At 51.4% G+C, this 23,821-nt stretch overlaps 2 protein-coding genes across 2 annotated transcripts in view; both read right to left on the bottom strand.

Moving 5' to 3' along the window:
• The window catches only part of LOC127038372 (cathepsin S-like), a 37,712-nt gene extending 37,663 nt beyond the window's left edge, over positions 1–49 (bottom strand). The window contains exon 1 of the mRNA XM_050930951.1: positions 6–49. The gene's annotated coding sequence lies outside the window, so the exon portion shown is untranslated. The remainder of the gene's footprint in view (positions 1–5) is intronic.
• Positions 50–12,484: 12,435 nt separating this feature from the next.
• On the bottom strand, positions 12,485–22,820 carry CTSK (cathepsin K). The gene is made up of 8 exons (XM_050929781.1): positions 22,664–22,820; positions 20,504–20,630; positions 18,614–18,736; positions 17,595–17,750; positions 17,039–17,257; positions 15,242–15,407; positions 13,601–13,706; positions 12,485–13,423 (listed from the first exon to the last, which is right to left on the bottom strand). The coding sequence occupies exons 1-8, from the start codon at positions 22,669–22,671 to the stop codon at positions 13,324–13,326; spliced, it is 1,005 nt and encodes a 334-aa protein (XP_050785738.1). The 5' UTR covers positions 22,672–22,820; the 3' UTR covers positions 12,485–13,323.
• Positions 22,821–23,821: the final 1,001 nt, after the last annotated feature.

Here is a 23,821-nt window from a genome sequence, read left to right as displayed (position 1 = left end):
CATACCTGATGGGAGTTCACTTGGTGGAGATTTCTAGGCAGGAATCCTGAACTGATCAGTAGGCAGCAAGAATTCCCCCAAATTCTTCTCCCAAGGTTGGCTCCTGAGTGAACCCTAACACCCTTCCTGCTCTGACTGCATGCCGAGAAGAAGGAGTTCTGTTTACCCTGCCAGGTTTGGCACATGGGACTGTGAATGGGGTAATGGCAGGACCTCTGGTTTCACCTTTACTGTGATTGTATCAAAATAGAGATGTTCACTACGGCTGCAGGCTGATTTTCAGTCCCCAGCCCCGGACCACTAAAATCAGGTGTTTTTCCTTCCCTTCCCAGACCCTACAGCACATGATTTGGAGAGAGTTAAAAAATAAACTAGCAGGGTCAGCTTTTTCAAAAGCTCAGACAGGTGCAAACGGTCGCTGGGACCACCCCTTTGGGGTTTAAGTGATCATCAGTATTATGGTAAAACCTAGAGATCCCAGCTCAGATCAGGGCCCTGTTGTGCAGGGTTCTGCATGAACACAGAGGGAAAGACAGGGCCTGCCCCACTGAGCTCACAAGCTAAATAGATGAGACAAAGGGGAAACTGAGGCACAGATCAGGGAAGCAGTTTGCCCAAGGTCACACAGCAGGGCAATGCTAGAGCAGGGACTAGAACCCAGATGTCCTGAGTCCCAGTCCCAGTCCTCCTTCACTGACATTTGGGCACCCAGCATGTTCTCTAAGCTAGTTTCTGATTCATCTTTAACTGCCTGAGCACCCAGCATTGAGTGGGATTTTCAGAGGCACCCAGGCAATTTCCTGGGTGCACAGGACTGAGCAGAAATTCCCTCCAGGTGCACATTGGCACTTTGAATATGTTAATGAGACCCAAAACCCCAACTACAGACCCTGAATTTTGTTTTTGCCAGTTGGATGCTCCTCTCTGTCCCCTCTCCCCCCGTGAGAGCAGCGGGAGGACCTCAAGGGAAAGATGCCCTGTGGGGTCTCGGTCGGGTGACCAGATGTCCCGTTTTTAAAGAGACAGTCCCATTTTTGGAGACTTTTTCTTATATGGGCGCCTATTACCCCTCATCCCCTGTCCCGTTTTTTCACAGTTGCTGTCTGATCACCCTAGGTCTCGGGGCGGAGGAGGGGGAATAGGCCGAGCAGGGGTGGGGCCTCAGGGCAGTGCACAGGTGGAGCAGAGGGGGGGCCACAGCCCAGGCACCAGGGCCCACAAAAGATCAATCTGGCTAAGCACCCCCTGGTTTTTTTGGTGAGTGTTTGATCCCTGGAACACCCACCGAGTCAGCCCCAATGGCCAGCTGCATTAGGTTGGTGTAGTGGTAGCAGCCATGTGGTTAGAGCCAGTTAGAAAATTCTCTGTGGAACAACTGGCCGTTGGAAAAGTTTGTTTGGTTGAAATTGAAACATTTTGCTGGACCCCCTGACAATTTCTAAGAAATTTTCAATGGAAGAGTTCCAAAACATTTTGGTTTGACTTCCTCATTTCTAAATATAAATATAATATAATATCAAAACTCAACATTGCGTATCCTGGGCTGACACAGCTAGAACAACATAGTCATTTTGAGTTTTCCAAAGCAGAATATTTCTTACCACACCAAATTTAGCTATTTTAACTTTTTGTCCCAATTTGGGATAACAACATTTCAATTTCAAATCCCATTGGCCCGAAAATCCCCTTTTTGGCCTGCTTCACCCAGCGTCAGAGCTGCATCATTACGTTCAGCTTAACAGGAGTTTGAAACTTTTCTAAAATATCTCATTGAGACGGCAAAAACCAAAGTGTAGAATGGGCATGATTTGAAGTTTTTTCATAGCACTTTGTTGGAAAACAAATTGATATGGAGAAAAGAAAAAAAAGTTAAAAAAAATCACTTCTTTCATGAATTTTTGCACAAAATCACAAAGAGCTGAGACCTCTCCTCTGGTCACATCCCTGCGCCTCATGTGGCCATCCCAGAATGTTGGTTATAGATCAGGAGGGCTTGTCTACAGGGTATTTTATAACATTTTAGTCATAACAACAACAACAACAACACGTGCGCACCATGCCAAAGCTGCTGAACTTGAAGACAAATCTGCCACTGTTGACCATTTCTCTTACTAAATATCCTCTTAAGCCTACAGTTCCCTGAACTGCAAAAGAGACCAGAAAGTCAAATCTCACCTCTTTTTAGTGCTGTTTAAATTCCTATACAATTTCATTGAATCATAGAATATCAGGGTTGGCAGGGACCTCAGGAGGTATCTAGTCCAACCCCCTGCTCAAAGCAAGATCAATCCCCAACCTAATCATCCCAGCCAGGGCTTTGGCAAGCCTGACCTTAAAAACCTCTAAGGATGGAGATTCCACCACCTCCCTAGGTAACCCATTCCAGTGCTTCACCACCCTCCTAGGGAAATAGTGTTTCCTAATATCCAACCTAAAACTCCCCCCACCCCCACTGCAACTTGAGACCATTACTCCTTGTTCTATCATTGGGTACCACTGAGAACAGTCTAGATCCATCCTCTTTGGAACCCCCTTTCAAGTAGTAGAAAGCAGCTATCAAATTTCCCCTTCATTCTTCTCTTCTGCAGACAAAATAATCCCAGTTCCCTCAGCCTCTCCTCATAAGTCATGTGTTCCAGCCCCGTAATCATTTTTGTTGCCCTCCGCTGGACTCTTTCCAATTTTTCACAACCTTCTTGTAGCGTGGGGGTCCAACACTGGACACAGTACTCCCGATGAGGCCTCACCAATGTCGAATAAAGGGGAATGATCGTGTCCCTCGATCTGCTGGCAACGCTCCTACTTATACAGCCCAAAATGTCGTTAGCCTTCTTGGCAACAAGGGCACACTGTTGACTCATATCCAGCTTCTCGTCCCCTGTAACCCCTAGGTCCTTTTCTGCAGAACTGCTGCCTAGCCATTCGGTTCCTAGTCTATAGCAATGCATGGGATTCTTCCGTCCTAAGTGCAGAACTCTGCACTTGTCCTTGTTGAACCTCATCAGATTTCTTTTGGCCCAGTCCTCTAATTTGTCTAGGTCCCTCTTTTTCCTATCCCTACCCTCCAGCATATCTACCATTCCTCTCAGTTTAGTGTCATCTGCAAACTTGCTGAGGGTGCTATCCACGTCATCCTCCAGATCATTAATGAAGATATTGAACAAAGTCGGCCCCAGGACTGACCCTGGGGTATGTAGTCATCTGTTCCCTCTTGTCTTATGTTTAGGTTGGGGCAGGGCCCAGCATTGTGTCTGTACAAGGCCTAGCACAATGCAGATCTGGGGGCTCCCAGGCGCTACTGTAATACACCTAATAAATAAGGTACAGTACCTAGCACAATGCGGTCTTGGTCTACAGCTGGGGCATCTAGGCGCTACTGTAATCCACCTAATACAGAGTGCCTAGCACAATGAAGTCTTGGTCTGAGGTCAGCGCTCCTAGGTGCTACTGTATTACACTCTATAGCAATAAACAAACACTATGAGGTCCTAGGTCGGTGATACTCAGACCTCAGTGGTTCAGGAGCCAAATTAGCGATCGCCATTACCCAGTAGAGCCAAAGCCGTGTGAATTCATTGTGTCATTGACTATAGTATTATCGTGTCATATTTAAACAGCACGATGAGAAATATTTAGTATATCTATTATGCGCACAGCAAAACCACTGACCAGGTATTATTATTTTATCAACTACAATTGGTTAATAACACGGTAAAAGCCTCTTGATTGGTTACTAATTAAATCACCCAGTGTTTTAATATCAGTGCAAAGAGCCACAGGAGATGCAGCAAAGAGCCACTTGCAACTCGCGAGCCTCAGTCTGAGCATCACTGTCCTAGGGTCTGCTAGGCAGATAATAAACAGCAGGAAAATGTCTAGAGCCGCCTCTCCATGAACTAAGCTCCAGAGGTCCTAAGTTCGATCCCACCCGCCGATGACCAGGGTCTGTCGATGTTACAGTTGCACCAGAGCAAACGACAGCTTTGCCTAGCTACAATACGGGTTTGCAGCTGTCTAGCTACCTTGGCCCTGAGGGTTATAACAGGGTCCAATCCCCAATCTAGACAAGATCTTAGGCTGAACGCTCCTCAGTGGGGACGCCCTGTTAATTTTGTCTGGTAAGCGCCAGGCACCCTTGAGGTGCTTTCTAAACACCAAAGTCAGCAGTTGCTAGCCACTTCCCCAAATTGCACAAGACCAGCTGAGAAACAGAGTAGAAATGAGCTCGAATGCTGAGAACTCTCAGTTTGAAAAAGTCAAAGATAAGCAGCTGGAACTGAAACTTGCTCATCTGCAAAACAAAGAACAGTGAGTAATGCCCCCCAGTAACCAAACTTGACCCAAATTGCTCGACAAACCACCTAATTCTCTCTCCTTGGAGCTCCAGCACCCATCCCCTTTGGAGAGCGCTGCCAGCTGGGAGGTGAAGGCGGGGGCACGGGAAAAGTTTTGGCTAAGAGAACCAGTTGGAACTTTTTGTCTGAAACTTTCTTTTTTTAAAAACATAAAATGGCTTTTTAAAAAAATCAAAAATGTTGAAAGAGAATCCAAGCTGAGCTCCACTGTGGAGAATTTTGCCTTGTGTGATGGGGTAATGACCCCGTGAGCCCTCCAGGACAACATAGGAGCAAAGACTGAACCTTAATCTTCCTGCTTTGAAAGCACCAGCCCCGGCAAATCAGGACACTTGGCTTCTATTCCTGGCTCTTTCAGTGACTTTCTGGTCAAGTCCCATCCCTTCTTTGTTCCTCAGTTTCCCCTTCCATCCTTTGTGGGGCCGGAGCTGTTTCTCACCATGTGGTGGAATTTTCTTTTTTTTGTTTTGTTTTTTCCTCACCAGAAAGAACAGAGACCAAATCCTTTTCATTTTGGGATGTTTTTCACCTCCCCCATCCACTTTAGTCAGTTGCAATAGGCAAAAAGGACAGCTGGTGGGGACGGGAAATACACTTTTTTTTAATTCAGAAAAATCAAAACATTTCTAAGTGTTCTGGAAAAAAATTAGAGAAAACAATTTTTTCGTTAACTGCTCTAACCATTTTTTCTAGCCTGCTCTGGCAACTTGTCAGCTCATAACAGTGGGATCTCCTCTTCTCTGCTCTGCTCTAGAGGAACAAGAACCAGAAAATATGCCTTGAGACTTAAGAAGCTCTGTCTAGCAGTTTATCCAAGAGAAGGTTAAGAGATCACGGCTTGATCATGACCTACAAGTACTTACATGGGGAAAAGAATTCTGGTAGTAGATCGCTCGTTAATCGGGTAGCAAAAAGCATAGCCAGATCCAATGGCTGGATGCTGAAGCTAAACAAATTAGGCCTGGAAAAAAGAAGGCATGTCCTGCCTTGAGTGCAGGGACAGGACTAGAATCTGTGTTTCTCAACCTTGCTGATACTAGGGACTGGCTTGCTGCCTTCCTAAACTGTGTCAGGGAAATCTCAAGGACCAGCCCGGTTGTTGAGAAACACTGGATTCTTGAGGTCCCTTCCAGTCCTACTCTTCTACGATTCTATGATTAGATGTTTCAGGGCTGGCTTTAGGAACTGCAGGGACCGATTTGAATACCCGGCAGCGGTCTGTGTCTTCAGAGGCACTTCGGCGGCGGGTCCTTCACTCGCTCCAGGTCTTCTGCGGCACTGAAGGACCCGCCGCCAAATTGCCGCTGAAGACCCGGACCGCTGCTGGGTGAGTAAAAATTAAAAAGTTAGGTGCTCTTCCGTAGGACATGGGGCCCTCTTAGGCACGGGGCCCGATTCAGGGGAATCGACCTAAAGCCGGCCCTGAGATGTTTATTGGTAAATGCTACTAAATGCCAATTTCACCGTGCACACACAAATGGTTTAAAAAAAATATATTGCCATCCATAATATTTACAGACAGGCAAAGTAATACGTTTGTTAGTCTATAAGGTGCCACAGAACTCTTTGCTGCTTTTACAGATCCAGACTAACACGACTACCCTCTGATACTTGACACATTTTGACTGAAGATTTACTTTATATATTTTGACATTGGATGTTGAAAATTTGTGTTTTAACCATTATAAACCTTCAACTTCATGAATCTCAACATTGACTGTCATTAAATAATTTCTATCTGAGCCTCCCACTATGTCTTGCAACTGGGAACATGTAAATCCATTTAAAAAATGCTTACACCTCTTAATTTTGCACAGCTGTGAAAAATTAACTGATAAAAATAGAAAAAAAATAAAAATAAACATTGATAGCATCCATCCAAATTAAAATAAAAATCAAGTTCTGCCAAGCCTAGAAATAAGGCACAATTTTTTTTTAGCAGCCAGAGGAATTAACTGTTCGAACAACTCAATTTGAGATGTGGCAGATTCTCTAGCACCTGCGGTCTTTAAATCCAGACTGGATGTAAGACGTGCTCTAGCTTCACCAGAAGTTATGGGCTTGATGCAACAATGAATTTCTGCCAGATCTCACGATTTCCATCACCATTCACGGGATTTTGGCTGGTGCCAGTCTCAAGATGACACGAGAAACTCCAACACTCTCATGCATTTCAGCCCTGCTTTGGAGAAGAGAGTGAGACCCCCCCTCCTTCTGATTGGCTGCCTTTCCTGGCTGCTCCACCTCCAGCGGAAGAGCAGCCAATCAGCGCTGCTGCGGGAGGCAGGCAGAGTTCTCATCCCACCTCTCCAGAGTTTTTGGAGAGGTGACGCGGAGATGGAGCAGAATGAGCCCAGCAATGCAGATATCTCCGCTCCCTCCGACCCACTCCACACCTGTGAATCAGTCTGATCCCCGCTACACCCCTTGCAACACCAGTCCTGGGAAGAGGGAGATGGGGGATGATGAGCCTCTGAAGCTCCCACTCCCCTCTTAGGATGGGGGAAAGGAGACCCCCCTCAATGCAGGCCTGAGAAGGAGGGTGTGGCGAAGAATCCTGGAGGTGCAGTGACAGGCAAGGGGGAAATGAAATACTTTATGAATACCGTATGTGACCTGGTCACTGAAACGTTTGCCATAGGCACGGGCAGGTACTGAATTGATGCATTAACTGTATGATCAGGAAAGACAGGCAGACTGTAGCCCAGATACCAGCCGCTCATAAACACCCAGGACGACTGACACTAATGTTGCTACCGTGACTCAGTGTAACCTAGCTCAGAAAACACAACAAACGAACTTTGGCTCGATTTAAAAGGCATCTCAAGGACAGGAGGAGTGGAACCCAGAGAGTTCGGAGTGACTGGGAAGTTGGAGCAGTATAGAGTTTTGTATAGGTGTCTGTTTGCCCAGGTGCCCCCTTATGACCACAGCCATTTCTGCAGGGCCCTCTCTCCTCTCCCTCTCTTTGAGGGGGTCTCAGGAGCAGGGTCGGACTAAGGCAGGGGCTTTCGGGGCTGCAGCCCAGGGCCCCAGCTCAAGGGGAGCTCTGCAAAAATAAATCACAGGCAGCGATCTCCAACTCCGAGCCTCTAAAAGTCCCACGGCGCAGCGGGTGACTCAGGCAGGCTGCCTGCACGCAGTGGCCCCATGCCGCTCCCAGACGTGGCTGGCGGCTAGCACATCTCTGTGGCCCCTGGCATGCCTGGAAGCCTTTGGCTGGATTTAAATCCTGCTCTCTTACACTCTGCTTTGTTCCTATTGTGAACATTAGCCAACACTTCATTTTGGAAGGCTGTCTGGTTATTTACATGACAGCTCCCGCCGGGAAGAACCACTCGACCCCGACCCCAGTTGGACTTGCTGGGGTGAGCACAGTCGACATACAGAGTGCTGCAGCACAGGGTCTGGTCTAAGAGTGGGAAAACTGCAGGATTCCATCCCAAAAAAAGTCTGGGTGCGGGTAAGACGCTCTCAGAAAGGCCAGAGGAGGGGTCAGAGGTGCAGCTAGCCTTCAACCACAACATGAAGCTCCCCCTGTTCTAATACAGCTGGAAATGAGGTCAGAAGATCTCCTGGGAAAGTTCTGCTGACATTTCAGGAGCTGAAAAAATGGGCTCTGGGTTTGCAAGTATATCGTGTGATGTAGCACCCTCTGCTGGGCCCTGCAAGTCCCTAAGGGATTGTTTTCACTTCTAAATCGGCACTGCTGCATCAATGCGGCCGCACCAGTGTAGCGCATCTGGTAACAGTAGAGGTAATTACTCCCCCTCAACGAGAGGTGGAAGTTATGTCGGCCAGAGAGCGTCTCCTGTGGTGTAGACACCGCTTTAAGGGGGACGCGTTTCTTTCAGACCCCTGAGCAATATAACTTTCATCAATTTAAGCGGTAGCGTAGACAAGCCCTAAGAGAAAGTAGGACCTGAAGACAGATGTGGCAGCTGGGGTTTTGCAGACACGGAATTCCAGTTTCATCCATTGTGTTGTTGATGTAACTATGAAATTAAAGTATTTGATTAGGCCCTGTGGCTTCCATAGTGCGCTTGGGAAGAGATCAAACTGCCTTTCCTGGAGTTTGCCCCAAAGGACGAGTCTTTGCATCAAGACATGGCAGCGGGAACGTGTCCAACGCAGTGGCACCAACTCTCATGGTTTTTTGTCACAGGTCTCGCAATATTTGGTGCTTTTAAGCCCAGCTTCTGGAGACATGGGATTCCCACAAGACGCGCAGCTCTCATTTAACAAGCCAAAAAAAACCAGTTTCAAGCCCTTTGTGGTTGCAGCGAAAAGCTTGAAGGTATGGCCCCTTAACGATACAAAAACAGAAAAACAAGTTTTAAAAGTGTCCAAAACGTGAGGTATTTAAAAAAAATCAAGATTTATTTTTTTAATGCAACCATTATTTGTGGGTGGGGGCCCGTCACGATTTTTAAATGCTTGCAGTTGACAATCCTGGGAACATGAGGTGCAAGGCACAAATTAAGCAGTGGGGGCTGAGCCGCACGTTGCTCAGCAGGAAATGCAGGTCACAGTAAAACCAGCGACCAGTGACGACAGACCACTGGACAACCAGCGCCTGAGCTCTGTTCAGACCTGGTGTACTGGGCACCTAGTTCTGCTTCTGCCAAAACTTCTCTCCCTCCCCACCCCCATCTGCTTTCAACCTCATTTCACACAAAGTGCAAAAATACACACAGCTGTTCCGCACCCAACCAGAAAGAGGAACCAAAAATAATGCACATGCCAGGCTCAGTTTACCGGGTCTGATTATCACTTCCCCCTGCCAGCTGGGCGCATGCAGCCTGCGACGTATGCCCTGTATGCTTCCTAGAAATAGTGTTATAATATTATAGCATAACTGTGATATATGTTGTACAGGATAAGGCATGTGAGGGATCATTGGAAAGGTTATGATTTGCTGAATAGGATTATCCTATTTGCAGACATGTATTGTTTCTGTATCTGAAGTTAGGAATATTGACTATGTCTCAATTACAAATGGATTTACACCTGGGAAACGCCCACCAGACAGAATTCAATCAGTCCGGATGGGCCATGAGGAAAGACAATAGGTCTTTGAAGATGCTGATCTCCCACCTTCATGAAAAGCCTTCCTGTGGATGCTGCATATAGACTTTGAGTTATGGCTGCAGGGTCACATGATCAAGTCATCCATTATAGAATACCAGTATTTTTCCTCTGGGTGGGGGTGGGGGGAGACAACCACACTGGAAAACAAAGGATTCATGCCATATGCAAAACCTATTTAATGCAGGGGTGTGACTTTAAATCAGTGTTTATTCTTCACTGAATCCCCAGCCAGGATGACTGCTGAAAACAACTAAGAAACAAAGGACAAAGACACAGTCAACCTGTGGAACTCCTTGCCAGAGGATGGTGTGAAGGCCAAGCCCATAACAGGGTTCAAAAAAGAACTAGATAAGTTCATGGCGGATAGGTCCATCAATGGCTATTAGCCAGGATGGGCAGGGATGCTGTCCCTAGCCTCTGCCAGAAGCTGGGAATGGGCGACAGGGGATGGATCACTTGATGATCACCTGTTCTGTTCATTCCCTCTGGGGCACCTGGCACTGACCACTGTCGGAAGACAGGACACTGGGCTAGATGGACCTTTGGTCTGACCCAGTAGGGCCAATCTTACATTCTTATGTTGGGAAGAGACTGAAACCAGGCGAGAGGGTGTCTGGGCTGTGAAAGAAATACCTGGAGTTTCAAGCTGCAAGCAAGAACCTCTGCAATCTGCCTAACACAACATTTAGGGTGAGAAATTGCTCGTTATAACCAGTTTCTTTAATATATTAAGCTTGGCTTGTGCATTGATTTCATTTGCTAGGTAAACTGCTTTGATATGTTTGCTACCCCTTATAATCACTTAACATTTTGTAGCTAATAAACTTGCTTGTTTTCTCTAAGAACAGTCTGTGGAATCCTATAACCGGGAAGCACAAAGCTGTGACTATCTTTCTCCACACTGAAGGAGGACGCGAATTTCCATGCGCTTACGCTGTATAGTTCTCTGTACAGCGCAAGCCAGTACCATTTTGGGTTTACACTCCAGCGGGGGTGTTCACTTAAGTGCTGGGCATTTCCCTGGCTGAGTCTTCCCACACAGAGCTGGTTTCAGTGTCTGTGTCTTTCTGCAGCTGGGTGCGTCCCTATCTGTGTGTGTACTGAAGGAAGCTTGAGGGCCTGGCTCAACACGACAGTGTAAGGGAGCCCAAGGTGGTGGAACAGACAGGCTCAGTGGTACCCGAGTACATCAGGTGGCACCCTGGGGCGGGAGGCAACCCATCACACAGCATTACAAGATAGAATCATAGAAGTGTAGGACTGGAAGGTACCTCGAGAGGTCATCTAGTCCTGTCCCCTGCATGCATGGCAGAACTAAGTATTATCTAGACTATCCCCGACAGGTGTTTGTCTAACCTGCTCTTAAAAATCTCCAGTGACAGAGCTTCCCCAACCTCCCTAGGCAATTTGTTCCAGTGCCTAACTACCCTGACAGTTAGGGAGTTTTTCCTAATGTCCAACCTAAACTGCCCTTGCTGCAATTTAAGCCCATTGTTTCTTGTGTGTCCTCAGAGGTTATCAAGAACAATTGTTCACCCTCCTCTTTGGAAGAACCTTTAATGTACTTGAAAACTGTTCTCATGTCCCCTCTCAGTTATCTCTTTTCCAGACTAGACAAACCCAATTTTTTCCAAGCTTTCCTCCTAGGTCAGGTGTTCTTGACCTTCAATCATTTTTGTTGCTTTCCTCTAGACTTTCTCCAGTTTGTCCACATCTTTCCCAAAGTGTGGTGCCCAGAACTGTGCGCACTTCTCCAGTGGAGGCCATAGCAGGGCTGCATAGAGAAGAATTAGTTCTCATGTCTTGCTTACAATGGAGTTTTAGCTGCTTACTTGTAAGTGTGAAGAGTCGGGGAAGGGGTTGCATTTGGTGCAATGATTCTCTCTCTGTTGCCCTGGGCTGTCTGGATTGCCCCTTCTCTCATCAGTGGGGCCCTGGTCTGCAGCTTTGTCAGTGAAACAACCCAATGCAAACCCGTTTGCTAGAGCTGTAGCCCTCTCGCCTTGTGATCAGCCCTCGGATGCTACCAAAGGGTCACCCCACAGGTGGCTGCATTGCACCAATGGGTGAAGCAAGCCCAGTAGACGTCGTGTCCCACACGGAAGAGACTGGCCTGTCACGAGCACGAAGGGACTTGTTATGGAGGCTGCTGGCTGCAGACTGACCCTGTGGTTCTCTCCAGCTCTCATGCTGGGCTGCTCAGTGTTATCACATCTGGCTCTTCTGTGTCTGTAACATTGGGATAATCTTTACCCACTAGAGCTGATGAGAAAATGGTTTCTCCCCTCCCCATGGACAATTTGAACAGTTTCACTGAAAAAAAATCAAAAGGCAAAATAGTTCAATTTGGAAATGCTTCCATGGAGCCTCATGGGAGCTGTAGCTCAGATGCCTCCTGCAGCCACTCTCCTCTATAGGCTGACTCCTTGCTCAGACTACATATCCCATAATGCATCATAATCTCCCCTCTTGGAGTGGTGAGGCTGGGTATTGTAGGAGTCCCATGGCCAAGGTGCATCATGGGAGATGCAGTCCAGTTAAGGAGCCGGCCCCACAGAGGAGAGAGGGCACGTATGGGAGTTGAGTTCCTTGAGGCAGGCAGCAGCGGTCAGAATCTATATTGTTCCATTTTTAGGCATTTGTTTTTGCTTGATGAAAAACATCAAAGCTTTCCATGGGAAGCAGGCAAAGACTCTGCAAAATATTTCATTTTGTCAAACATCCAATTTTCCACGTGCAGTTTGGATGCAAAGTTTTTGAGCAGCTGTTTTAGCCGCCTCATCGGGCGAAAGGGACTACCATGTATTCGTAATGCTTTCAAAGAGCATTGAGCTCCTCCAACGAGAGGCTCAAGGGAATCCTGGTCTAGGCTTAACAACAGGACAGGGAAGCAACGAACAGGGCCGGGATGTCTCCTCACGCCGCCCAACCTGACACCAGACCAGGAGGAGGTCTGTGTTTGTAGATGCTATTGGCAACGTTGAATCAGTGCCCCAGTGACCATTCAGCCGGAATACAGAGCAAACCCCAAGCAAGGGACGGGTTATTCCCAACTGGGTTTATTTAAAAATAAAATCACGTCATTCTCACCAGAACCTGTCACACCGGAGTAGGGCTGCAAGTGTGCACGGGATATGGAGTGGGCACAGGTGCTGCCATATTGCCAGAACACAGGCAAAGCATCCTCCCCTTCCAACCCCAGAGAGGCAACGTCTCCAGTAGTGCAAGGACAGGGCGAACATGAAGCCACCTGCAGAACCCCACCAGGAGGTGGAATCCAGGCCACCTCCCTCCTTTTGCTGCTGCATCCCAAGGTTTCAGAATCTGGGTTACTCAATTCCCCTCTCAGCCGTGTGTCTGTCTGTCCCTACAGTGGGGGCGTGGGACAGGACAGAACTCAGCAGCAGGGCGTGCATCACACAGGCTGTAACGGACTGGTGCATATGAATGAGGGACGCTGGGGCCATGGAGCAGATTCAGGATTTAGGAGACACGGTGGCTAGAGTTCCACAGCTCATATGGGTAGAGACCTGCTCCTCCAGAGCTGTGGGACAAGAGTTCTAATCCCCACAACGGCGTCTGTTGTCTGCAGATGCTGATTCTTTCACCCACATATCCCAGGGGGAGGGAGATGCCTATGTTTGTTTGCTGCTGTTTTTTGGGGGGGACAGAAGCTCCTAGAATAGGGACGAGCCCACGTCTGACTTTGCAAATCAAAAGAGGAGAAGGGCAGAGTATAAAAAATGGCAAGCACGAAAGGCTAGTACAGAAGCCAAGGAGGAGACAGCCACGGACGCCGAGTCAGAGATGCAGATATTCCACGATGCCAGCTCAGGAATCCAGCTGCTTCTTTGGAACAGTGCTCGGGGCGGCGGGCTCACATCTTGGGGAAGCTGGCCAGGTTGGCGATGCCGCAGGCGTTGTTCATGTTCCGGGCCATCAGGATATAACCCTTGTTGCCCCATTCCTCTCCCCAGCTGCGGAGAGAAAGGAGAGGGAGTGAAAAGCTCTGCCGGGATTCACTGGCTCTTCCCTAGCTCTGTAAGATCACCCTGGCCCAGTGCCACCTTTCCTCACCACGGGGCTCCTGGCAGAGGCTGCGGCTGCATTCGGAGGCAGGTGCCCTTAGAAGGCACTGGCTGGCATTGGATTACCTGTTCTTGATGATCCAGTGCTTGCTGCCCTTCTGCGTGCCGTATCCCACAGCCAGCACCGCGTGGTTGATGTTCTCCGCGTTGCAGCTTTCATCGTAGTACACACCTGGGGGATGGAAGGCGGGAGTCACTCGCGGGTATAACAGCACTTTAGGACAGAGGAATCACCAGACTGGACCAGCCCCACGACCCAGCTAGCCCAGAATCTCATCTCCAATAGCGCATCTGAGGAAAGCGCAAGAACCCCACAGCAGGCAGATGTGGGATAATCTTCCTGTCATGTTAGATCTCATCCTGGCCTCTAAAAGCTAGAGCTAGGCTTAAACCCATCCCCCTCTCTGTGCCTCAGTTTCCCCATCTGTACAATAAGGATAATGATACTGACCTCCTTGGCAAAGCACTTTGAGATCTACCCTAGCTCTTATCTAATGCCTGTTATTATTATTATTAAATCCTGAAGCACAAGGTTTAATATCCCTTCCAAAAACGGTGAGAGTGAATGGCGACAACTCTGGCTGTGCGTGTTATCTACATAAAGGTCTCATCTCCTTTTGGATCTTGTTAAGTTCTTGGTCTCAATGCCTTCCTGTGGCAATGAGTCCCGCAGCCCAATTACACTCGGTGTGGAAAAGACTGGAAATGAAGTGCAAGTTGTTAACAGTGAGGGTAATTAACCGCTGAAACAATTTACCGAGGTGCACGGGGGATTCCCTCTCACAAGCAATTTTACAGTCAAGATTGAGCTAGACGGCCTGTCTTAGTGAAACAGCCCAGCAGGAGTTAATTCAGGGAAGTCCCACGGCTTGTGTTATACAGGAGGTCAGACTATCAGAGGCAATCAGTTATTTTTTTGCCAAAGTCTGAATGTCTTGATCAAGGTGGTAGTTAAACGTCCAGACTCCACAGAAAACAGTAATCAGTAAATAAAAAGATTTGGGGGTCCATTCAAAAGTGTCCGGCAGTCCAGATTTGGCCCACAATCCGTCTGTCGACTACCCTTGTTGGATAAATCACCATGGTCCCTTCTGGCCTTGGAAGCTAGGAATTTATTTCCTTTTAATCCGTTTCAAATTTGGCCATCTTTTAAATTTCATGAGCTGTTCATGCAAAGCATGACAATCAATGCAAAGTGTCCTTAGTTGTTAACGCTGATTGTTACGAATCAGCCCATTGTAAATCAGGATCCTCACCCTGCAGGCAGCTTGGCCATGCAAGCCTTCAAACACACACCCTGTCCAGGGAATCATCATTAGCATAAAAGGTGGCACAATACACACAACTCACTGTGTGGGAGAAGGTATCCCAGAACCCAGCTCCTGTCTGTGCGTTAAAGAACTGCTGGCACTTCGCATTAGATCAAGGGAAGCCCTTGGTCAAAATTTCTCCTCCTCCTCTGTCTGCTCAGTGGCTGCCTTCCACCCTAGAGGTGGCTGCATTTCTGTGGCATTACACAGCAGAGGGTGGAAAGTGTGATGATGATTGAGTGGGATGAAATGCGAAGAGTGGAGTCTGACCCTCCCCTCGATGCCCAACGTACCTGAGACCCCGTTCCACCAGCAAAAGCCAAGGTGGAGGAGATCCCCACCCTATGGGCAATGCCCAGGCCATCACCTGGGGCTCATAAGGTTCCACTCTTCCTACCTCTGCTGTAGAATTGGAAGGAGGACAGGCTGGCATCAATGCCCACAGATACAGGCCCCACCCTGGCCACAGCTCTCTTCAAGGCCTTCTCATTCCCTTCTGGGATTTCCTTGTACCCGCGACACTTGGCAGCTTTTCCAGTAGGGCTGTACATGCAGCTTTCATCCTGCAGGGGGCAGAGAGAGCAGCAGATAGAGCAGGTTGCAATTCCACGTCAAAGGAGGTTTGGGGGGATGGAAACTGGCTGTTTTGTCGACTTGGAAATTTCCAGGGGATTCTGATGATTTTTTTCTAAGTTTTATCGAAAAAAAACTTTCCCTCCCCAACCAAAACTGAAAAGGTCTGGCCAGTTTGAGAGAACCGACCGACATTTTTCTGTTTCTGACTGCAAAAAAAACCAAAAACACCCAACATGTTAAAATTTTGGTTTCCAATAAAAACTCAGAAAACTTTGTGCAAAACAAAAACATTTTCAATTTCATCCAAATTTTGTGCTGGGGAAAAATAAATAGAATTTCCCAGCCTGCTCTTGTGATTAGAGCCGGGCAAGGGCAAAATACCGGGGGGAGGGGGGTTGCTTTATGCCCCTGATATCCCAGGAAAACATCCTACTCCGTCATCCTGGTGAGGAGTTTGGAACAACTGTCCCAGGGAGACAAGGACACCTGCAGAACCCATCCCGGGTTTTACGTGAGAACTGCCCTGCAGGGGCATGGGGACTGGGTCACTGCGCAGCAGCTGGGCGCACTGGAGAAAGTTGCTAGCTCTGTAACGAAGCTGCTGGTTCATTCCTGGGCACTGTGTGAACTGTTAGTGCAACATCCAGCCCACAATCTCTCCAGCACAGAAAAGGGTAGTGTGACCAGAGGGGGCCTGCTCAGGAAGAAGTAGCAGCAGCAGTAGCCTGGGAGCTGGCTGCAAAGGAACCGCCAGGTAGCATGGGAGTTAGGAGTGACAGGTTGAGAACCAGGGTGGGGAACAGCTGGGCCGCAGGGGGATTAGTATCAGGGCTGCTGGATATCCAGGAGGCTCAGTTGTGAGTCGAGCTGGGCAAATAACTGATTATTCATGTCAGGTTGAACCAAATTGATATTTTTCTGGTGTTTTTGATGCATCAAAGCAATCAGGGCTGGGTCTGTTCAGGGGAGCCGAACCTGGAACCAGGGGCTCCCGCCTGCCAAGGAAGTGCCCTGGCAGGGCTAGAAGTTATAAAGGGACCACCATCCCCACCGGCGCCTCTTCTTGGTGACTGGCTGAAAGGATTCATGTCAAAATCGGGGCTCATTTCGCCTCAACCAAAACTGCATTTTTCCTGGAGTAAACTAGGTGTCCTGGAAGTTCTGCCCCAGTCTGGTGAGGAGCCCTGCCCCATCTCAGGAGCTCTTATATCATGGCACAGCTCCCTGCATCAGGTGTCTGCAGGAGACACAGAGCAGATGGGCAGTTACACAAACAGGCAGGGAGCGGGAGACATCTCAACAGGGCAGGGCTGGCTCAGGTTACTTCCCCAGCAGCAGCAAGGGGGCAGCAGGAAATCAACGGTCACTAGAGTCACCATCTAGTGACTACCCCGTATCTGGGCTGGATCAAGCCAGCTCCACTCACTGCCATCCTCTGGGCAAGAAGGTGCGAGTCCTTCTCACCCAGCCTTGCAAAATTCTACTCCGAGGTGTTAGCGGCTGCACTGCCCTCGGTGTCATGGGGAGCAGACCTCACGCCTGGGCTGGTGCATCACTATAATCCCCCGCTCCACCCCTAGCTGCTCTCATCTCTGTCCCCAGGTTCATAGGCACTGACCTGGCCGATGTAGGGGTAAGAGTCCTCCGAGTCGATGCCCCTGTTCTCCTTCACATACTCGAAGGCGTTGGTCATGTAGCCGCCCCCGCAGCCGTCATTGTTGGTCACGCAGTCGACCAGGTTCTGCGGGCTGAGACCCTGCAGCTTTCCTGTCTGCCGCTTGAGCTGCCCCTCCAAGGCCCCGACGGAGCTGAAAGCCCAGCAGGAGCCGCACTGACCCTGATGAACAGGAGGGGAGATGGTCAGAAGTGAGAGGCTGTTCCTAGCCCGAGGAGCAGGAGCAGCGGAGAGGGAGAGCAGAAAGCAGCCAGCGTTTGTGGTTATTCCTCCCACTGAAATGTAAGGCTCTCACAGGAGTCAGAGTCAGATCTTGGTCACCCTGGTGTAAATCCGGAGCCACTCCACCTCCGTGGAACTGAGCCCAGACTCCAGCCACTGGCTCTCCAAGCTGGCCTTGAAAAGTCCCAGCCAACAAGTGCAGTGCAATGTAGGGCAGCCATACGGTTCAACCAGAGTCGACAAGGAAGTACCGAACTCTGAGAACAGCACCGCTTACCTGGTTCTTCACGGGCGTCACGTAGCCCTTCTTCCTCCAGTCCACCGAGTCCGGCACCTTCTCCTCCCAGTCAGGAACGTAGACCGTGTCATTGCTGGGCCCACGCGACGGAGGGACCTTCAGCCCCGTCATCTTCTGCACCACCTCCTCACTGGTCTACGGAGGGAGAGGCAGACGTTAGGCAAAGCCGGGCGCTGGTGGACATTTCGTAGTCACCGTTAGGCCAGAGCTGCCATGCATGGCCCAGGGCGGGAGGGGCAGTGACCCAAAGGCACTGCCTGGGGAATTGCATGGTGGAGGAGAACTTTAGCGTGGCTAAACCTGCCGGGCTGGCACCCGCCCTGGGTGGAGAGGAAAATGAGCTTCTGCCTAGAGAGAGAATTTCCCTCTCTTGCCCAGCCATGAACAGAGAGTGTTTAAGCTGGTGCGGCACGGACCCAGGAGGCAAAGCATTCAGGCGTGGAAGCAGGTTGTGCCACTAGGGTCTGGCAGCCAGACTCTGTGAACAGACAGACCCAGGATAGGAACAAAGACCTGCGCTCGGACGCCTTCCCCACTGTTAGCGTGTGTACCACCGCAGCACCTTCACTGGCCTGGAGCAGGGGGGAGAGCTGTAAGTGGGGGTGCTGGATCTGGGGTGGAGCCAGAGATGAGGGGATCAGGGTGTGGGAGGGGGCTGGGGCGGGCAGTTGGGATCTGGGAGAGGGTGCAGGCTTGGGGTGAGGGCAGTGTGCAGAGCCCTGTGTCGTCCCCCACAGGAGCTGGACCTGTTGGCCGCTTCTGGGATGCGGCACAGTGCCTTAGATCCCGCAGCACCACTGACCAGACTTAACGGCCCAGTCATTGACCAGAGCCGCCAGGGTCCTTTTTCAATCAGGCGTTCCAGTCGAAAACCAGATGCCTGGTCACCCTAAACCGAACACCCCGGCGATGATCGTGGGACAGAGGGTAACATTACTGCAGCGCCTGGGGATAATTCACAGATGATCTGGAAATACCCTGGCATGTCATCCACCTACCATGTCCCCCAGGTGGTTCATGGCCAGTTCATAGGTGTGGGTGCCCAGAGAGAACTCCAGGTTGTGGGTGGTGATGTACTTGAGGTTCTTCTCCCAGATCAGCCGGCGTGAGAGCTCGTCCATCTGCGAGGCAAGGAGGATTCAGGAATGGAAACACACCGGGCGATTGGACACCAAGGGCCGGACCCTGCTTGGGCTCCCACCGGCGCTAGCTTGGGAGCTGCAGCAGAGTCTGGAGCCCACGTGGTGGGGGTGAGAGTTATTGCTGTCCCAATGCAACACAGAGATCGAGAGCACTGGAATAGGGCCTCCCATATTGCCCTGGGATAGGCAAGGTGACGTCCCGGGTCTTGAACCCAGGCCTGGGAGTTCCCAGACACCTGCCACCCAATGGCTACTGAAGCCCACTGGGCTGAGAAGCCATCAGGGCTATAGCCCCAACCCAGACACCACCCCCAGGAGCTGTGATTGGAGGATCACCCCACTACACCAATTGGTCCAGCTATGCTATTTAAGGAGGAGAAATAGGAAGTTTGTCTGAGGAACCAGGTGGTTTCCTGTTGTGGCTGCGTCTGACCCTGTTTGTGCCTGGCCCCCGCCCCCAGTCCTGTTCCTGCTCTGCTCCTGCCTCACCCCCAGCTTCGCTGCTCCTGTTCCCACTGTGCTGCTGGCCTCCAGTAACCAGTCCTGCCTCCAACCCTGGCCTGGACTTCTGCACCTGACTGGTGTGACCCTTGGCACCTGACCTCGGCTCTGACCCTCTGCTTCTATTGCTGGTTCTCCCTCTGGCTTGATCCCTGGCTCTGGGAACTGGCAGTTGACTCTGGTGCCGACCCTTGGCTTTGCTTCCCAACCTGTACCCCTGCTCCACCCACTAGACCTGACCGCCTCAATCCCAGTCCGTAAGAGCCAGTCAACATCCATACAACACCCTGGCGGCACATGATTCTTTAAAGCTTCATTAGAATTCCCCAGGCTGGCCAAAGCAATAACGGGGTCCCTTTTCCCTGGAGCAGGGGACAGCTCAGTGGTTTGAGCACTGGCCTCCTAAACCCAGGGTTGTGAGTTCAATCCTTGAGGGGGCCATTTAGGGATCTGGGGCAAAAATCTGTCAGGGGATTGGTCCTCCTTTGAGCAGGGGGTTGGACTAGAACCTCCTGAGGTCCCTTCCAACCCTGATATTCTATGATTCTAATAAGTGGCTGGGGGGTGCCGCAGACAGCCCTTGCCTTCTGTGCCAGCAGGCCAAGGTTCAAATCCTGGACGTGCCTCATGCAGGGGATAACTGGGGACCTCTTATGCAGGAGATCAGGCTTAGTGAGTCTTGTCTAGCCTTAAGCTCTAGTCCTACATTCCTCCAGGGTCATACAGCTGCTCGGCCTTTCCCCATTGCTAGGTCCTGCCCTCCTTCAGGGGTCTCGCATAGCCCCTCTGCCACTGAACTTCTAGCCCCACAAGACCTGCTCTGCCCATAACACTAATTCCTCCACTCCCTACCCCTCTGGGGAAGTGGAGTCTCATTGCCAGTGCTAGGTGCCTTTCCAGCCCCAAAGCACTCGATAAGCCACTCGAAAACCAGCTGCCTCATTTTCAATAAACCTCAGTGCTCTGGCTGCAGGGGACTCTCCACACCCATTGACGCTGGGGCAGAGTGGGGGTAAAGTGCTACCGGTCCCCCTGACATGGCAGGTCTCCGCAGCGACCACAGGAGGGTGAACAAGGCCCACGATCTTTAGCAGAGACAGACAGACCTTGGCTCTGTGTGCGCTAGCAGTACGGCTGCTGCTTTTGGGCCCTGCCTGCCGAGCGTTCAGCCCCACAGCTGTGCTGAAGCCCAGTCCCCAAAGCATCCTGTCCCACATGGAGCTGCCAGACTCCCTGCCCGGGTACCTTGCCGTTGTATTGTTTGTGGTAGGTTTTCTTCCATAGCTCCCACTGGGAATCCAGTGCCTCCTCTGGGTACATGCTGGCCTTCACTGCCGGCAGCAGCAGGGCTAGGAGGCTGATCCACCACATCCTGCGAGGGCGGAGGGGAAAGCCATGAGCAGGACAATGTAGGAGGGCAGCATTGGAGAGGTTAAAGCGATGCGAGACACACACCCCACCCCGGACAACCTCTAACCGCACTGGGTCACTACAGATCCCCCTGGCACTGTACAGACTGCACACTCTGCATGCACGACACATGGCAAAAAGTGGGCCAGGTCCCCCTCTAGTGGTCAGTCCGTATAGAGGACAACAACCTACTACAGCTGCCAGAGCTGCCCTTTTAGCTCCAGTGGTGGAAGTCGGGGCTGCGGTGCTGAAAGTTTGGGTTTGCACCCGGCGGATGACCCACAGAGGAGGGGGCGTCATTCCACCGGCAGGCGTTACTGCCCTGTTCTATCCCAGCTGCAGCTCAAGCAATTCCCTCCCGTGCGTTACCCCTGCGGCTGCAGGTAGCTGGGGCCTAGCGTTGCTGCGGGGTGGGGGACAGGCTCCGGCCCTGCCCCATCCCGCACCGCGCCTGCTCTGTGACTAGAGCGAGGACTTTGCTCCTGAATTCTGTCGACATGGAGCCCTCAGCAGCACTCTGCTCCCCTGACCACAAACGCAAAGCCTGGCCAGGGGGAGGGTTTTACACGGGGCCGGTCAATGAAAATCTCCGCGTGAGCCAGGCTCTTCTTTACCAGCCGGATCCCAGCCCCTGGACTGCCCCGTCGTCACATGAGCCTCAGCAGCTGGTTCCCATTAGGGCCTTTTGGCAGATGCCGGGGAGATTTTGGAGGAATGCAGAGTGAGCCGGCTGGGCTCGTTAACTCTGCTTCACGACTGCGCAGCCTGGCGAAGGCCAGCCCGGGATAAAACCCACCCCGGCTCATTGCTGCCTCAGCTGCCCCCGCTTCAAGGCATTTCCCACAGGTGGGTAGCGTTCTTGCCACCTTACAGATGGGGAAACTGAGGCACGGACTGGCCTGAGGTCTTGTAGCAAGTCAGCAGCCTTGCTGGAAACAGAACCCAGGTGTCCTGGCTGCCGAGCCAGTTGCTCTAACCACTGGGCCGCCCGGGATCCCCTTAAGCCTGCTATCCCTGTTTCCCAGCCTAGGAAACTCAGGACAGCGTAGGGAAGGGATGTGTCCCAGGGAATGTAGGTCCCCCAACGGTCACTCCTGCCCTCAGCAGCTCCCAGGATCAAGCCCTGAGCTCCCATGTCACAGCCAGCATTACCACCGCTTTCACGCTCACCTGAGCTCCCTCTGCCCGCGTCCACCCTCCAGCCCGCCTGGCACCCAGTGTGCAAGTGACCAGGGATGAACGGATGGCTCCCCCCACTCTGCCACCACCCATCTTCCCCATGCTGGGAACAGCTTACTAAACTCCTCTTCAGAAATCAGGGACCACCAGGGCGGTCTAATGGCTGGAGCACTGGACTGGATGCTGAGCATCTGGGCTCTGTCTCTAGCATAACCCTAGGGAAGTATGTGCCTCAGTTTCCCTTCTCTCATCTTGTGTCTGCCTGGTGAATTCGGAGTGGAAGCCCTTGAGGGCAGGGGCTGTTTCTCACTCCAAGTATGCACCGGACCTAACCCAGTGGAAGCCCTGGCTCTCCAGGAAGGCCTCCAAGCGCTCCCATAAAACTAACAACAAGCCAGACTCCCCATTCGGTTTACAAGCCGGGCTACCAACCCGGGATTCCAAACTGCTTCCGTTCCCCTGGGCCTGGGGGAAGTTCAGCCCCAGCAGCAAACTTCTGAAACATCCCCAGGTCTCTGCTGGGGCTGAACTGCTGGCTGGTCCTGATGCTTGGGGGAGAAGGAAACGAAAGCGAACAAAGAACCAATTCCGAGAGCAGCGAAAGCTACTGTCAGAGGCTATGAAACCCCTTCTGCCCCCCAGGGAAAGCTCTGTAATCTGCACCACAGGGCACAGGCAGGAGAATTTCTGCATCGTACCCCACAGACATGGGGTGCTCCCTCCAGCTTTGGAGCGAGCAGACCCAGCAGCCCTGGTGGCTATGTCTGGAGAGCTGTCAGATCCCCCTTTGCTGCTAAGGAGGAAAGTGGGGCTCACCTGTACATCGTGGCTGCTCTCGGATACCAAAGTTAGCGACCGCTTCGCCGTGCCCCGAAGAGACCCCGAGCAGAGATGAGAGCCGGGATGCTGCCGCTCTGCTCGCCTGCTAGTTCTTTTTATGCTGGCTGGATTGAGGAAGTCGGGCAGGCGACTGGAAAATATGGGCTGCCAGTTTCATGCAGGGTTTCTCAGATTTGCATATGGGCCTGGCCAGGGAGTGGGGGGGGCTGCAGGGAGCAGTGCTGGCTGGGTGTTCGATTTCACATGACTTGCAGCTGCCTGCAGAACTTAGTCACCTCGGTACTTCGCAGGCCCAGGCCTCACCCAGCCTTGCCCCCTGGGGGGTCATTTGCACCTGGGCAAAGCAGGTGCAGGGGAGAACTTGGGGGGGGGGGCTGTCTATCCCTCCCTCAAAGCTCCAGTAGAACACAGATTTCCTGAGCACACACCCCATCCCAGTGTGCACAATCCTCGCCCTGCCCCAGACTGGGAGGGCGCTTAACATCACCTGGGAAGCCCAAAGGGCACTTCGCTTTTAATGCCACCCCGTAGAGTCACAGGTACCGCCCCTACCGAGTCCATCAGCAACGCATGAAAGGTGCTAGCCAAGGAGGTCCTGAGCACCCTGCGTTTCCTCTGGCTTTGGGACAGGTCACCCCGGCAGGATTAGTCCCAGAAGGGCCTAATCCTCAGCCCTGAGCGCCCCTTGTTCCAGCCACTGATTGAAGCTGTGGGCACTCGGCCCCTGGGCAATTTAACCCCGTAACTAGCTGCAGGAGTCACTTAGGTCAACACAAGGCTGGGCCTTGCCCCCCTGGGTCAGCACACAGCAGGCTGCTTGCGTGATGCCACCTCTTAGAGGAGGCACCGGGGGATTGATCCAGTGACCTCCAGAGCTCAGAGAGCAGGAGTGGCTACAGCTTAAGCTGAAGCTAAAGCAACACACACACATACACCCCTCTCCACCCAGCCACATATCCACCCAGCCCAGGCACAGGCCTGGGAACTGAACCCACGAATTGCAGCCACGGAGGAGCGTGCGAGGCGTTACACGTCCCACACTGTGCCTGATCCGCTGAGGCTGCTCCAGGCCAGGCTCTTTAGCTCAAGCTGTAAAGCAGCATTTCTCAAATGTGGCCACCAGGGGCTTTTCTT

Source organism: Gopherus flavomarginatus, chromosome 20 (genome assembly GCF_025201925.1).
Source record: "Gopherus flavomarginatus isolate rGopFla2 chromosome 20, rGopFla2.mat.asm, whole genome shotgun sequence".
NCBI lineage: Eukaryota > Metazoa > Chordata > Testudines > Testudinidae > Gopherus > Gopherus flavomarginatus.
This window is presented reverse-complemented; position numbering and strand designations above follow the sequence as displayed.

Coding starts and splice junctions, on each gene's coding strand:
- CTSK (XM_050929781.1), bottom strand. Junction 18,737..20,503: donor ACAAACAATACAACGGCAAG/GTACCCGGGCAG, acceptor CTTGCCTCGCAG/ATGGACGAGCTCTCACGCCG. Junction 17,258..17,594: donor TGACGCCCGTGAAGAACCAG/GTAAGCGGTGCT, acceptor CCTGTTCATCAG/GGTCAGTGCGGCTCCTGCTG.